The sequence below is a fragment of the Anabrus simplex genome, chromosome 5, assembly GCF_040414725.1.
Source record: "Anabrus simplex isolate iqAnaSimp1 chromosome 5, ASM4041472v1, whole genome shotgun sequence".
NCBI lineage: Eukaryota > Metazoa > Arthropoda > Insecta > Orthoptera > Tettigoniidae > Anabrus > Anabrus simplex.
The window spans coordinates 198,306,914-198,322,844 of NC_090269.1; the positions used below are offsets into that span (position 1 = coordinate 198,306,914).

General features: G+C 39.6%; 1 protein-coding gene across 1 annotated transcript in view; it reads left to right on the top strand.

Moving 5' to 3' along the window:
* LOC136873911 (motile sperm domain-containing protein 2) overlaps positions 1–15,931 on the top strand; it is a 234,990-nt gene that overhangs the window by 79,366 nt on the left and 139,693 nt on the right. The window contains exon 4 of the mRNA XM_067147242.2: positions 488–651. Within this exon, the coding sequence (XP_067003343.2) occupies positions 488–651 (164 nt within the window). The remainder of the gene's footprint in view (positions 1–487; positions 652–15,931) is intronic.

Genomic DNA, 15,931 nt, shown 5'->3' on the forward strand with positions numbered 1-15,931 from the left:
ACATCCACAGTACCCTCTGCCTGTCATAATAGGCGACTTAAAGGGGCCTGACGGGCTCTTAACTTGGGAGCATTGTTTGGTGACCATGGGGCTCTTAGCTGAGTCCTGGCATCTCTTCAACTTATGCCACAGAACTCGGTTATCTTTCCTATACAACCTTTCTAGGTCAACTCTCGTTCTTTTTCCACCCTGATATATTAGGTTTCGAGACCTATGGAGTCTTTCATTTTCACACCCTTCATGGCCATAGTCATCCTTTTTCTGACACCTTCATTCCCTGAAGTGTCTGACCTCTTCCATTTCCCCTCTGATTAGTGTTAATAGAGGACGGTTACCCATTTGTACTTCCTCTTAAAAGAGTAATCACCACCAACACTTTTTCCATCAAATTGAAATAATGATTTCTGAAGTATGTTAAATAGAAGAGATCATCAATTTTGTATTGAAATTTATGCTCTGCTAATTGCTCTCTTTATTCTCCTTACAGATTGGATAAAGGAAAACCTATTACGATATTTTTTGATATGGCTGAAACTGGCCTGTCCAACATGGATATGGAATATACAAAATATTTGATCAGCCTTTTTAAAATGTACTATCCAGAATTTCTCAACTACATTCTTATATTTGAAATGCCTTGGATTTTAAATGGTAAGTAACTTACGGTACTTCCACATCCTGAATATTCATCGCCATAAAACCTTAGTCAGTGAAACATAAAACCTATAGCAAAGAAAGAAAGCCTTCTGATTAGATATGTTTCGACCAAGCTCGATAGCTGCAGTCGCTTAAGTGCGGCCAGTATCCAGTTTTCAGGAGATAGTGGGTTCGAACCCCACTGTCGGTAGCCCTGAAGATGGTTTTTCGTGGTTTCCCATTTTCACACCAGGCAGATGCTGGGGCTGTACCTTAAGGCCACGGCCGCTTCCTTCCCATTCCTAGCCCCTTCCTGTCCCATCGTCACCATAAGACCTATCTGTGTCGGTGCGACGTAAAGCAACTAGCAAAAAAAAAAAAAAAAAAAAAAAAGAAGAGATATGTTTCGGCTTTTATTACCACATATGTTATAAATTTATTTGTAGATAACTTATCAAGAAGAGAAAAAGAAAAATGTCTTTATATTTCTTTTTTATGAATTAAGGAAAGGAGAAATTTCAAGAAGAGAGCAGAAAATAATTTAAATTCAACATATAGTGACTCAAGAGGTGTTATTCATTTTATGAATTGAAAATTATTCTGTTTAAAGTGTTTTACTAAATGTCAAAGTAAATGTAAATTTAGACACAAACATTTTATTTATTTTTTAGATGTTCCAAGAGCAGAACAGATTTTAAATTTTAGCATATAGTGACAAATGTAATAGGTTTTATTCATGTTATGATTTGACATTTTCTGTTTTAAAGTTTGTAATAAATGACGTAGTAAGTAAGTAAAAGTTGAAACACAAAGAAATATTTTAACAATTTCAAGATTTATATATAATTGTTCTGTTGATAACTATATCTGTACAAATTTACCAAGTCCAAAGATTTAGTTTTGATGTTTTGGCACCACTGAAGAAGAGAGTAGCTAGCTCTCAAAACATGTACAGTAATTAAGTATAATAAAATATGTAAAGTATTGACAAGGCAGGAAAGTGTTCTATAGAAATTGAATATGTCAATACAGACAGGATTAACCAACATGGTTAAAATAATCAATTCTGCATGACATTGGTCGACTCAGACATTTGTGGATCCTAGAGTTTGATGTTTTAAATGTGTTTGAAGAGTACCCTCCTATCACCACACGGAAAGTAACCCATCAGATGGAAGTTAAACAGTCTTTTCTGGAACGTATTAAGAGACAACGATCTTCATCTGTACCATAAACAAAGAGTGCAGTCACTGTCTCCGGACGATTACCCATTGCGAGTTCCATTTTGTGAGTGGTTTCTGGCCCAAACAGACCAAAATCCAGCTTTCGCTGGACTTGCATTGTTTACTGATGAGGCATTATTTACGTGGGAGGGTATGTCCAATGCCCACAATAATTATGTTTGAGCACTTGAAAATCCACATGCTATTCTCATTCGCGGCTACCAGAAACGGTTTGCAGTTAGTTTGTGGGCAGGAGTAATCGGCGATAATTTGCTTGGGCCTTATATCCTTACCAAGTCAGATGGATGGAAGTATTTAATTTTTTTTGCAAGAGGTATTGCTGGAACTTTTAGAAGATTTGCAACTGGCTGAGTGACGCACCATGTGGTTCCAGCATGATGATGCCGCAGACTATTCTGTCGCTGTGCCGAGAATCCACATTGCAGCAGTGTTTGGCCACTGGTGGATAGGTAGGTGTCGTTCAGTGCTTTGGCCCCCTCTTTCACCTGATTTAACTTCTATTGACTTTTACCTGTGGGATCACATTAAGGACCTGGTGTATGAAACTTCAGCTGAGAGTAAGGAGGATTTAATTGTATGGATTGTTGAGGCTGCACATTGTGTCCAAAAAGTGCCAGGAATTTTCCGAAGAATACGGGATCAGTATATCAATGTTGCGTCAATGTGAAATCTGCCGCCTATAGATCATTTCTTGTTATGAAAACAGTACTTACTGCTCTTCTATATCTGCAAGGAGTGAACACACCCTCTCTTAGACACCCATTATTCCTTGTGACTAAGGAATATTATAATATACAAGGTAGTGGCTCTCTGTTTCTCTTTGGAGTATGTAGAACAGCATCATTAGTTAGAGCAGAGTGCTGACCATGTTTTTTCAAAACTCTGCTAGAGAAATTTTTCGATGACCAGCTCATTAACAATGGCAGTACCAAAAAGAACATTAACTGCAACTTTGTGGTTATCATCTGACAGTGTTTATCGATGCTGGGTGATACAGAGAAAGCGCGCCTGCAATACCTATTTCTCCATCCTTTTTATTATATCTTACTATTTTTTGTTTTACCACATCTTCATGTTTTCTGTTCTTCTTGCCCATAGCACTTACATCATTGAAAGGTTTGGTTGGAATAATCAGTGCGTTCTACTGATCTCTCCATTTCATCACAGTTAATCCATTTCCATTCTCCATTTCAATGTTTTCTTGCTTCTTAAGCTTTGCTTTTACAATATTCTTTGGTAAACCTTTCCATTGTTTCCTAACTGTGCCTAAAGTGTGTCTTACAGTCCAGTATCACATCAGGTAGCTCTGTTGATTTGTAGTAATTGTTGGAGCAGAGAAAGTGACCACTGTACATTACAACTCGAGTAGCCATACTCAGTGGATTCTGATTATTGAAGGTATCCTTTCCAGCATATATTTTAGTTTTGTAGGTATAGTCCATGTTGTTACACAGCATAAATTACTTGCTACCATACCTGTAGACCTTATCGCGCATAAATTGCTGGAATGATACGTGACCCCTCTGGGAGAATCATTCATACATCAACTATTAGATTTTCACCTGGAGTGTTGACACTCTTGAAGTTTTATTTATTGTATTTATTTTATTTTTGCTAAGGGATTTACATCGCACCGACACAGATAGGTCTTATGTCGACTGTTACGGAGTTTTTCCGTGGTAGGTAGAGGTGAAAGAAGGTGCGGGTGTGAATAGGTCTCCAGCTACGAAAGCAAAATTAATTAAAAATTTAACAAGGTTATATTTTCTTTTCAAAAACAAGAAATAACAAGCATGGCAGGTACAAAGTAGCAAGTCAAAAAGGGTAGTTACAATATTTACAGGAATTGGGCTTCGCGCCCTGATTTTACACAGCTTGGGCAATCAGCTCAGTTTTACCCCAAACACGAGTTTTAACAGAGGGGCAGAAAACCCCATTCATACCTAGGAGCCCTTGCTCCAAATTACACAGAAAAGCCTCCACGAGGCATACAACACTTAATTTTCAAAAGAGCCACTCGCTCTCAAAATTTAAACCAAACTCCACCTTCAAGTTGTCCTCACTGGACATAGACACAGGGGTAAAATACCCAACCTACTGAGGTCTATTAAATAAAAATGGGCAATTACATGACCTCTAAAATAACAATTTGAGAGGAGGCAATCTGCACTCCTAATACACTTGTTTTTAAAAAAACCTAATCTGGCTCTAGGCCACTAATGCAAGGGCTAATCCCATACTACCGAGGTGACTTTAGAAAAGAGCAATTTGTTTTACATTAACGAAGAATAGGTTGAGAAAATAAGTTCACCTCAAAACAATGAGTGGGAGCTCGAGAGGGTTAGCACTCTCTATCCCAATATGCAGCTTAAAAGAGAATAGAAGAAAAGATCGTTACATTTTAGGAAAAGGTTACATGGAGGAACGCTTCGCACCCGCCCCGAGAGTTAAACTGCTGAGCTAGCAAAGAAAGAATTTATTAATCGGCCATTACCTTATTGATGACCGCTGCCGAGGAAAGAGGCGCTTCCCGCCTCCTGCTATGTACTTTATACACTGAAAGATGGGACAGAAGTGGCCCGGAGACCCTAAAATCAGCAGTTTATATCCTCTCGCAGAAGGTTCTAGGCGTTAGGGGAATGAAAACACCCTCCCACAAACCTTTTATTGGCTCGGGTACAGAAACATATCCAAGTTGGGGGAAAATACATCGGATTGGTCGGAAATTACTAAAAGAAATTCGGGATTGGATAAATCTAAAACAAGGGGGAAAAGAGGGGTATACAGCCAACTTAAACAATAACAGAAAGAAATTTAGCAAGAAACAAACATTTGAAATAAAAATTTCTCCAACAAAATAGTTCTTTGACTCCGCACTAGGGTGCACTATTGTTGATCTTCAGTAGTGTCCTCTAGAAGAGAAAGTTCACACTTCTTACTTCAAGCGAAACAAAAACACATCACAAATGACACAGTTCAAAAACTCAAAGTTTTCCATGTGGTGACATCTTCAGAGAAAGTAGAGAATTAATAGCGTAGATAAAGTTCAGACTTCCTCCAGCAGAGGAGTTTCAACTGGCGCACATTTTAAATTAGCGGAGTGGAGGTGTACCTCCCGGTACATCGACGATGGTATATTAAAGGGCCAGGAGTTGGAAGGAAGCGGCCGTGGCCTTAATTAAGGTACAGCCCCAGCATTTCCCTGGTGTGAAAATGGGAAACCACGGAAAACCATCTTCAGGGCTGCCGACAGTGGGATTCGAACCCACTATCTCCCGGATGCAAGCTCACAGCCGTGCGCCTCTACCCTCACAGTTGTATTTATTTACTAATACCTTTCTGTACATGGTGGTGCTCAGGCTATGAAGTCTGCTATTATGTCAAACCAAGTTGTTATGCATGATATCTAGCAGTGGTTGAATCTTGTGCAACTTTCTAGCAAGAACATCTTTAGGAGTTAAGTGCCAGAATGTAAGTAGTAAGTAAAAATTATTTCTTGGCATTGTTTTAACAACTACACTGTTTGCATGTATAGAAAACTCATTCCAGTAATTTGATAATGTGGGCATTTGCACGAGATGCAGCCACAGTCTCAAACCTGTAAAAACTTTAATTTTTTCCTTTATTATTTATCGATACGGCCACCTGTGGGCCACGTTTACACAATCTTCCTTCTGTCACGCAGACTGATACCCTTCTCTTTACACTCTCTCAAAAGATTCTTGAGTCTTTGACTTCTTCTTCTAGTTCGCTCTTCCACCGAGATGTTCCGTGGCTTCGCATGTTGCTCTTCAGATGCATCCCTCATTCCCGCAACCTTCTTCCTAAATGATGTCCTTTCTTTTATATCCTCCTCCTTGATACCTGCAACCTCTCCAAAGGGTAAGGTTACAATTAATAGGTTTAATGAAGAGAAAATGTTTGCTACCGTAATGCTTTCACTAAAAGTACTGTACACTAGGCATGTCAACATGTACGAAACTAAATTTGCAAGCACATAAATCACAGGAAATAAACAAACAGTTTAACCAACATGACTATTAAGAAAGGATAACCGGGAAGCGGCTGGGAACCATATCCAGGCGGTGGAAGGTATTGGTAATACTGAAGAAGCGAAGTCGATGTAATCCTAAACTTTACTTAACAATTTAGATTCAATTTCACATATAAAGCAATAGCCAATATACAATTAAAATTTTGACGGCATTTTTTTAACAACCATTACAATTTACAGTTTACATGAGGGTAGCATTTAGTAATTAATTTTCTTTTACACCGGAACATCACACATGACGTTCCACTGTCGTGGCGTTACCTTTAAAAACCCAAAACAATTTGAAATAAATAAAAGGAAGGTAACGTTATACTAAAGTGAAAAGATACATCTAAGGAGAAAAACATTTATGTATAACCATGGAGCAGAGCATCTTCGGTGGGTAGCCCCCTCAAAAACACTTCTGAGAAAGGGTACCCGACCTAAAGATGAATAATCCACGATGAAGCGGAATGAATGAGATAGTCCCGAGAAAAAAAAATTACTTATAAAGATTACTTCGAAAGGCGTATAACATTTAATTTACAAAACAACAAACGGGAACTATCTCTTAACAAAGTGAGGTGACTTACCGAAACGGCTAAGTCATAATGATAACATTTGGAAGCAGAAGGAAACACGGGTACGCTCCGGCAAGATAAATTAAATGAAACACTACATCTGAAACTGAATACCTGAAAAGTTAAAAAGAAAATAATCGGTGCTTACCGGATGGTGGGGCCAAGAAGACCCGTACCTTGGAAGGTGACCGCTCCCTTCAGTGGTCAAACAGAAAAGACGCCCTCGCAGAGCAAGGCTCCAGCGACAACGCTTCTCCCCGGAAATTATGAAATCTTACCACGGCCAATGAGCGTACGATGTTTTCCTTCACCTACCAATCACATTTCCTTTTATTTTCTCCAATAGGAGCGCAGAAAAAATAGTGCTGGCAAGAACATTTAGGAAGCCTCTAGAAATTACGAAATTTGTGCAACTTTACGAAACCGGAAATCTCCCACGCCGATGTGGCGCGTGTGGTACAGGATGCACCAGAATTACCATGACAATCAAATAATTTTAAAATCATATCGACTTCAAGCAAATTAAACAATTCCAAACTTCACATACTAAGGAAAACCAAAACAAACAATTGAATAAATCCTTTACATACATAATTTATCGCCGTCTTCCGAGTCCAAATAATCAAATCCCAATAATCACAACATACTCCCCCCCTTTAATTTGGAGCACCGCTCCAAAAATAAAAATTTTGATCACAATTTTAGCAGTTCAGTTACAGCATAGTTTAGAAAATAATAAAACGCTGAAAAACAAAGGAAAATTGTCACTGAAAACAAAGGACATATAAGAATGTTCGTTGAAACAGAAACCACGTAAAATATACACTAAAGAGATTTTTTTTTAAAATTTTCTTTTTTTGTTGTTATGTTCATAAAACATCACACTGAAATTATTTTCTTTAAAAAAAATGAAACGTTCACTGAAAAAGAAATTTAACACAAAATAAGAGACATCTTTTGAATTGAGTTCTTGGTTTATCTGTTTTATTTACACTGTAGCACCACGAGTTCTTGCTGTTGATGTGACTGACGACGCGGCCGCTGCCTTCAGCCTCAACATTACAGTTCAAACTGGGTGACTGCGCACAGCCTAGCACGACTGGCGTCATTGGCATATCTGGTTACAGCGCTGTAAATTGACATGTCCAAGTATAGGTGATATCACGTGCCACTAATGGCCACGTCAGTGTATGTCTGGTAACTATTCAGAATCTTGGCATGGGATGATGGTCGCCACCATACAGACGGTTCCCTCTTGGACTAGGGACGTCAAGTTGTCAGGCAGGAACAGTAATTGTCATCTGTACCTCAGGTCACTGGAATGCAGTGCAGAACGGCAGGGCCCAAGACATAACGTACCTCTCCACTAGGCACGACAGCAGAAATGGGGATGGTATCCCCCTCTGGCCACTGCAACAGAAATTTACCCGCAGCAGACAGGGAATATAAAGCTAAAGCCACCCTGGTGGACAAGAGCTTGGAGGCACCTAACCGGTGTCTCCTCGACCTTCATTTGGGAGGTTCCCCCACAGGTTTGGGACTATCTTAGCCCCCCCATTCCGGCAAGCACTATGGATAACTTAAGATAAAATTTAGGAAATAGTTTAAAGAAACTCAAAAACTCTACCGGAGTTTACCCTGATTTCACAATTTGACAACAATCCCTAGTTACGAAGATCATAATTCTACCCCACAATACATACTAAATTATATCTAACATGATCATAAATGACCTTTCCATTACAACTAAAGAGACTTAACTAAATAATAAACTATAAAACCCGAAAGATTGTGCGCACTAATTAAAAATTTGCTTACAACTAATTCCTCATCACTACCCCAAAACAAAATAGTTTCTAAAGTATTATCTCATAACTAGGGAATTTTTATCTGAGATAAATGCACACGGCTGATCCTCTTTCTTTCAGGATCACTGACTAACAATGATACAGGGGTTAAAAATTTCAAAATTGTGCAGGGACCTCGAAATCTGGGGGATAACTTGCTAATTACATGGTCTGCAGCACTACTAATGGGATGAGTCTTTACATAGACCTGGTCACCCACAGACAGATTGTGCGGTCTTCGCCCGTGATTATAGTTACGTTGAACTTTAGTGTAATAAACCTTCAAATTTTTACGCGCACGATGCCAAGCAGCACGGATCGTTTCTGGATTAGCGACATCAGGCAGGAGATCGTTAATGGACCACAAATTAGAAAGTGGAGAATTAGGGGTGAACGCTAGCATCAATGAAGCAGGAGTTTGCTTGTGACTTTCATGAACAGCAGTATTGAAAGCAAATGATAGCCAATTAAGTGAAGAATCCCACTTCGAGTGGTCAGAAGAATGGTATGCAATAAGAGCAGATCTTAGGTTCCGATTAACTCTTTCAGCATAATTAGGCCTGGGATAATAAGGTGTGGTAGTCACATGAGAGATAGATAGATCAAAACAGAAATTACGGAATTGCACAGATGTAAAAGCTCTAGCATTATCACTCACCAAAAATTGACAGGGTCCAAATGAAGCAAAAATCTGTTTTAAGCAAGAAATAGTAGTACTAGCATTAGCCATGCGAGTAGGGAACAGCCATGTAAAACGCGAGAACGCATCAACACACACAAGTATGAAACGATGGCCGGTCCGCGAACGCGGGAATGGTCCAATGTAGTCGATAAATAGTCTCTCCATTGGGCGAGAAGCTTGCTCAGATGACAACAGACCAAGGCGGGTATTAGGAGCGGGTTTACTGATGTTACAGGTTTTGCAAGATTTGACCATTGTGCGAATTTCACCATCCATAGATTTCCAAATAAAATGCTTAGGAATTTTCTCTCTGGTTTTAAACACACCAAGGTGTCCGCCAACAGGGGATTCATGGAAATATTTGAAAAGAGCAGGGACTAAATTAGAAGGTACAACAATTTTGGGGTCTCTGCGCCCACGAGCAGGACAACATAAAACACCATTTTTGAGGACATATGGTTTGACATGCTCACCAGATTTAATCCTGTCAATAATACCCTTCAATTCAGGATTGTCTTCCTGATGTTTAGAGATATCTTTGAAAAGGACAGGGGAATTGGTCAAAACCACATTAACAAAGGCCGAAACTTGTTCAGGAGAGGGATCAGCGGATTCTAATTGAGGATCAGAACTGCCAGGGTAGAACATCCTACTAAGAGTGTCGGCAATGACATTTTGAGTTCCCGGAATGTGACGAGCTTCAAATTGAAAAGCTGAGATGCGTACTGCCCAACGCGCAAGACGACCAGTTCTTCTTGGCTTGGCCAGTACCCAACTCAATGCCTGATTGTCTGTTTCAAGATCAAAAGGTAGATGTTCAAGATACATTCTAAATTTCTCCAAGGAGAAAACAACAGCTAAGGCTTCCAACTCATATATAGAATAGTTGCGTTCAGCAGGATTTAGACTACGGGAAGCATAAGAGATAGGACGACGTCCATCTTCAAATTCCTGAAGGAGAACACCAGATATACCTGTAGATGAGGCATCGGTTTGAAGAATGAAACGTTTAGAAAAATCTGGCATCGCCAGTACAGGAGCATTACATAAAGCAGATTTCAGATCATAGAAAGCTTCAAGTTGGGCATCACCCCACTCAAATTTAGCATCTTTTCTCCTCAAGGCATTTAATGGGGCTGCTCTTTCAGCGAAATTGGGGATAAATTTACGGAAGAAATTGACCATACCAACGAACCTAGCGACAGCTTTGACATCTTTAGGAGTAGGAAAATTTTGGATAGCTGCAGTACGAGATTGGTCAACCGAAACGCCTTTCTCGGACACGATATGGCCTAGGAAGGACATCTGAGGCTGTGCGAAAGTCACTTTGCTAGCCTTAAGGGTTAGTCCTGCTTTACGGAGCCTTTCAAGGACTTCATTGATATGAGCAAGGTGTTCTTCAAAAGTTTCGCTAAAAATTACCAAATCGTCAAGATAATTATAAACGAATTTGAATTTAATGTCCGACAACACGTTATCCAGCAGCCGGGTCAAAACAGCAGCTCCCGTTGCCAGTCCGAATGGCACGCGCTCAAATTCATAGAGGTTCCAGTCAGTAGCAAAAGCTGTAAGATGCTTGGATTCCTCAGCAAGAGGTATCTGATAGTACGCCTGATTCAGATCAAAAGTGGTAAAAATTTTGGCATTAGCAAACCAAGAGAAACAAGAGTGCAAGTCAGGAAGTGGAACAGATTGAAGCACAACTCGCTTATTCAACATTCAATAGTCTATTACAGGCCGAAAACCACCCTGTGGTTTAGGGACTAGGAATATAGGAGAAGAGTACGCAGATTTAGAAGGACGTATTACACCATCAGCAAGCATTTGGTCGATGATAGCCTTAAGGGCTTTCATCTTAGGAGGCGACAACCGGTACGGAGGAGAACGAACAGGTACATTGTCAGTTACTTCAATTTTATATTCCAAAACGTTGGTAACACCTAACTTGTCAGTGAACATATCAGGAAATTTATCACAAAGATTCCTAAGCTGGTTGGCCTGACCATCAGGCAAATGATTAAAGTCGAAAGCTTTTGGTTCACTTGTGTCCTCAGACACAGCACTGACATGATAAGGAAGGATAGGAGAACGGTTACACAATTTAAAGATCCTCATGGAAAACTTAAACTGGAATTTATTATATTGAAGATCCAAAACCATACCAGTTTTGGCAATAAAATTTGCACCGAGAATGAAAGGACAAGATAAATCTTTCACCACTACCACGGGCATTTTCCATGTGAAATTACGTATCCTAATTTTGAGATTCAGACTTCCAATCAAATTCAAGGAATTAGAATTAGCCGTATGGCAGGTTAAAGACACAGGTGTTAAAGCAGGGAACTTACAAACAGATTTCACAGAGTTATACAAATTTTCACTCATCAAGGTGAGGCTACTTCCAGAATCAACTAAAGCACAAACTGGTTCATTGTTCACTTCTAGGCAAATGTAAGGTAATTTACATGGAGGAATAGCAGAAATACCACAAGATTTTGGAAAATTGACACTAGGGTCAGACTGAAGCTTATAATCGACTACAGGGTCGGGTAAATCATCAACTAATTGACAGCGATAACAGACGAAACATGAAGGTACACTATAAGTTTTGGCACCAGGATCGGCGGCTAGTCATCTGGGATTACTATTACCAGAACGCCCAGAACCGGAAGAATTGCGAGGACACTGTCTTGAAAAGTGTCTATTTGACCCACAATATCTGCAAGAACTAGTGGAGGGAGAAACTCTATTCTCATTCGGAATTGAATTGCCTAAGGGCTCAATCTTAGGACAATTCCTTTGGAAATTTTGAAGTTGACCACCCATGACAGGTTTTGAATTGCCTAAGGGCCCAATCTTAGGACAATTCCGCTGGAAGTGATCCGTAGAACCACAACTATAACATGCACGTGAATTACGTGGCTTGGAAGAAGTAGAAACGGTACTAGTGACCTCAGAAGACATGCTCACAGGAGGAGGAGCTAAGGCGACTCGTAACTGGTCGGCATACCTAATGCCTTCAGCAGAAACAGTAATAGCTTCCAACTGAGCGAACGTAGCGGGTCGAGGTGACAGAGCAAGATACGACCGGTAATTTGGTGCAAGACCCTCAATAATGCTAGCAACCATTTGAGACTCAGAATAGTTTAGCATGAAGATCCGAGCATTGAACTTAATGTCCTGGATGTATTCCGACAATGTTTCATTCAAATGCTGTACTCGAAAATAATGCTTCTGAACCAAAGAAGACAAAGCACGGGAAGGAATAAAAAACTCAAGCACATGTGCATGAAATTGGTCAACTGTCCACTTTTCTGAAATGGCTCTTATGACATGCTCAGAAAGAGCTCCAGATACATGTGGATATAAGACTTGGAAGAAATTGTCACGACTTAAGGAATACACTACACTCTGATCTTTAAATTCAACCAAAAAACGTAGAAACACTATGACTTCGTCAATTGAATTAGCGGTGAACTTAGATACACCCTTAAATATAGCAGTTAATGGGTGAGGCAAGTTTGAAAAAATTTGAGAAGCAGCAGGAGTAGGTACCTGAACAGCACTGGATTGGTTACAAGAAGGCATCACAGTAGTAAAGAAATCTTGATTTGAACGCTCCTGGGATAGGGTAGGAGTACCAAAAGTGAGGTTAGGACGGAGGTTAGATTGCATAGAGACCGGCACCGATATTCGCATTTGCGAAATATTTTCACACGTTTGTGACACGCCTGACGAATTTACTACAGGTGACACTTGGACATGGGGATATCTTTGTACAATAGGAAGAGAAACAACTTGGGTCGTAACCGGAGGATGAGATAAAGACACAGTAGAATTAACAGTTCCCATAGGAACAGTTGACATAGTAACTTGCGTACAAGAAGCACCACTATCATTATTCACAGGCAGAGAAGCACTGGTAAATACAGCAGAAGATTGCACGGAAACATCATTACAAGTGACGGGTACATTAACTACTGAACTTGAGCTAGGCAAAGAATTACCTTCCAGCAATCCAACAATTTTATCAAAAATATCACAAAACTGCAATAACAACGATTCGCACTCGTATCGCTCATCTTCAGATAAATTATGCGCCAACAGATCGCGAATCCTGTCCACGTAATGCTGCACTTGGCCTTTCGCAAGTGTTAACTGTGCATCGGACGGTTTAGAAGAACAAAATGACATAATAATGGCTTTATATTCTACAATTTTATCTCTGACAATCGACAAAGATGCGCACACTTCATCTGTTGATAACCCTGGGACAAAAACAGGTTCATTTAGCGATTGTTTCAACAAGCTCGTGTCATCCTTAACCTTTCCTGTCGAATTCAGCTTACGAACACGAAGTTCGTAAGCTAATTCCTCCTTCCTCAAATGGAACGGACCTGGGATAGCACGAGACATGTTGATAAAAAAGGAAACACTACGAGATAATACTTGAATTAAATTTTAGGTTATAACCACCGAATTACCGTCAACTTTGCTTCTTCAGCAACCACGCTCTGCTACCATACTGCAACCTCTCCAAAGGGTAAGGTTACAATTAATAGGTTTAATGAAGAGAAAATGTTTGCTACCGTAATGCTTTCACTAAAAGTACTGTGCACTAGGCATGCCAACATGTACGAAACTAAATTTGCAAGCACATAAATCACAGGAAATAAACAAACAGTTTAACCAACATGACTATTAAGAAAGGATAACCGGGAAGCGGCTGGGAACCATATCCAGGCGGTGGAAGGTATTGGTAATACTGAAGAAGCGAAGTCAATGTAATCCTAAACTTTACTTAAGAATTTAGATTCAATTTCACATATAAAGCAATAGCCAATATACAATTAAAATTTTGACGGCATTTTTTTAACAACCATTACAATTTACAGTTTACATGAGGGTAGCATTTAGTAATTAATTTTCTTTTACACCGGAACATCACACATGACGTTCCACTGTCGTGGCGTTACCTTTAAAAACCCAAAACAATTTGAAATAAATAAAAGGAAGGTAACGTTATACTAAAGTGAAAAGATACATCTAAGGAGAAAAACATTTATGTATAACCATGTAGCAGAGCATCTTCGGTGGGTAGCCCCCTCAAAAACACTTCTGAGAAAGGGTACCCGACCTAAAGATGAATAATCCACGATGAAGCGGAATGAATGAGATAGTCCCAAGAAAAAAAAATTTACTTATAAAGATTACTTCGAAAGGCGTATAACATTTAATTTACAAAACAACAAACGGGAACTATCTCTTAACAAAGTGAGGTGACTTACCGAAACGGCTAAGTCATAATGATAACATTTGGAAGCAGAAGGAAACACGGGTACGCTCCGGCAAGATAAATTAAATGAAACACTACATCTGAAACTGAATACCTGAAAAGTTAAAAAGAAAATAATCGGTGCTTACCGGATGGTGGGGCCAAGAAGACCCGTACCTTGGAAGGTGACCGCTCCCTTCAGTGGTCAAACAGAAAAGACGCCCTCGCAGAGCAAGGCTCCAGCGACAACGCTTCTCCCCGGAAATTATGAAATCTTACCACGGCCAATGAGCGTACGATGTTTTCCTTCACCTACCAATCACATTTCCTTTTATTTTCTCCAATAGGAGCGCAGAAAAAATAGTGCTGACAAGAACATTTAGGAAGCCTCTAGAAATTACGAAATTTGTGCAACTTTACGAAACCGGAAATCTCCCACGCCGATGTGGCGCGTGTGGTACAGGATGCACCAGAATTACCATGACAATCAAATAATTTTAAAATCATATCGACTTCAAGCAAATTAAACAATTCCAAACTTCACATACTAAGGAAAACCAAAACAAACAATTGAATAAATCCTTTACATACATAATTTATCGCCGTCTTCCGAGTCCAAATAATCAAATCCCAATAATCACAACAATACCCATTTCCGCCAATTTGGCCAGTCTCTCAGGGTTCACTTTTGATATGCCCATAAAACGTCAGTCTCCTTTTCCTCATCACAGTCGTGATTCTTTCTAGTCTTGTAGTGCTCCAAATTCAATCTTAACCGGAATGTGTGTGGGTCACTCGTCAACTTTCTTGGGTCAAAGATTTTTAGTAAGAATCTTCTTTCTCTTTTTTCAACCACTGGGACAGCCTTCCTTGTCAAGGTTTCTGCTCCATAAAGGCACTCTGTTCTAACCACTGTGCAGTAATGTTTTAACTTGGCCTGAATTGAGAGGGACTTGGACTTATAGTCTGAATGCCAACTCCATTCTTCTCACCCTCTTTTTTTAATCCCTCCTTTTAATCTCCATTGGAGGTGAGCATTTCTCCCAGGTATTTAAATTTTTGCACATGCTAGATATCCCCATACAGTGTAACAAGTCTGTCCGTGTCGCCTTTAAAAAAAAATAGAATCCATGAATGCTGTTTTTTCAAAGGAGATCCTTAACCCTGGTTTGATTCCAACATTTTGTAGTTCTTCAACGTGTTTCTTAGCTTTTTGACGGTTGTCTGTAATAAGAACAACATTGTCTGCGAAGGCAAGGCAGTCCAACATCATCACATATTTTCCACAACCAATCTTCACCCCATTCTTCATTCCATTTTCAGTCATTCTCAACCTCCATTCCCTAATAACTTTTCTTAAAATGCAATTAAAGTGTAGTGGAGAAAGTCTCTCTCCTTGCCTCAAACCCCTTTTTATCTCAAACTGATTTGAGGGTTCACCCATAAATTTGCCTTGAGAAAAGGTGTTCGTAAGAGATTGTTGAATTATGACCAGAGATTTCTCATCCACTCCAAACTCCTGTAGAACGTTCATGAGCACTCCGTGATCTATGGAATTGTATGCCTTTTTGAAATTAAGTAAGGTTATGATTGTCCTCTTCTGATTTTTCATTGATCTTATTGTTATAAGTGA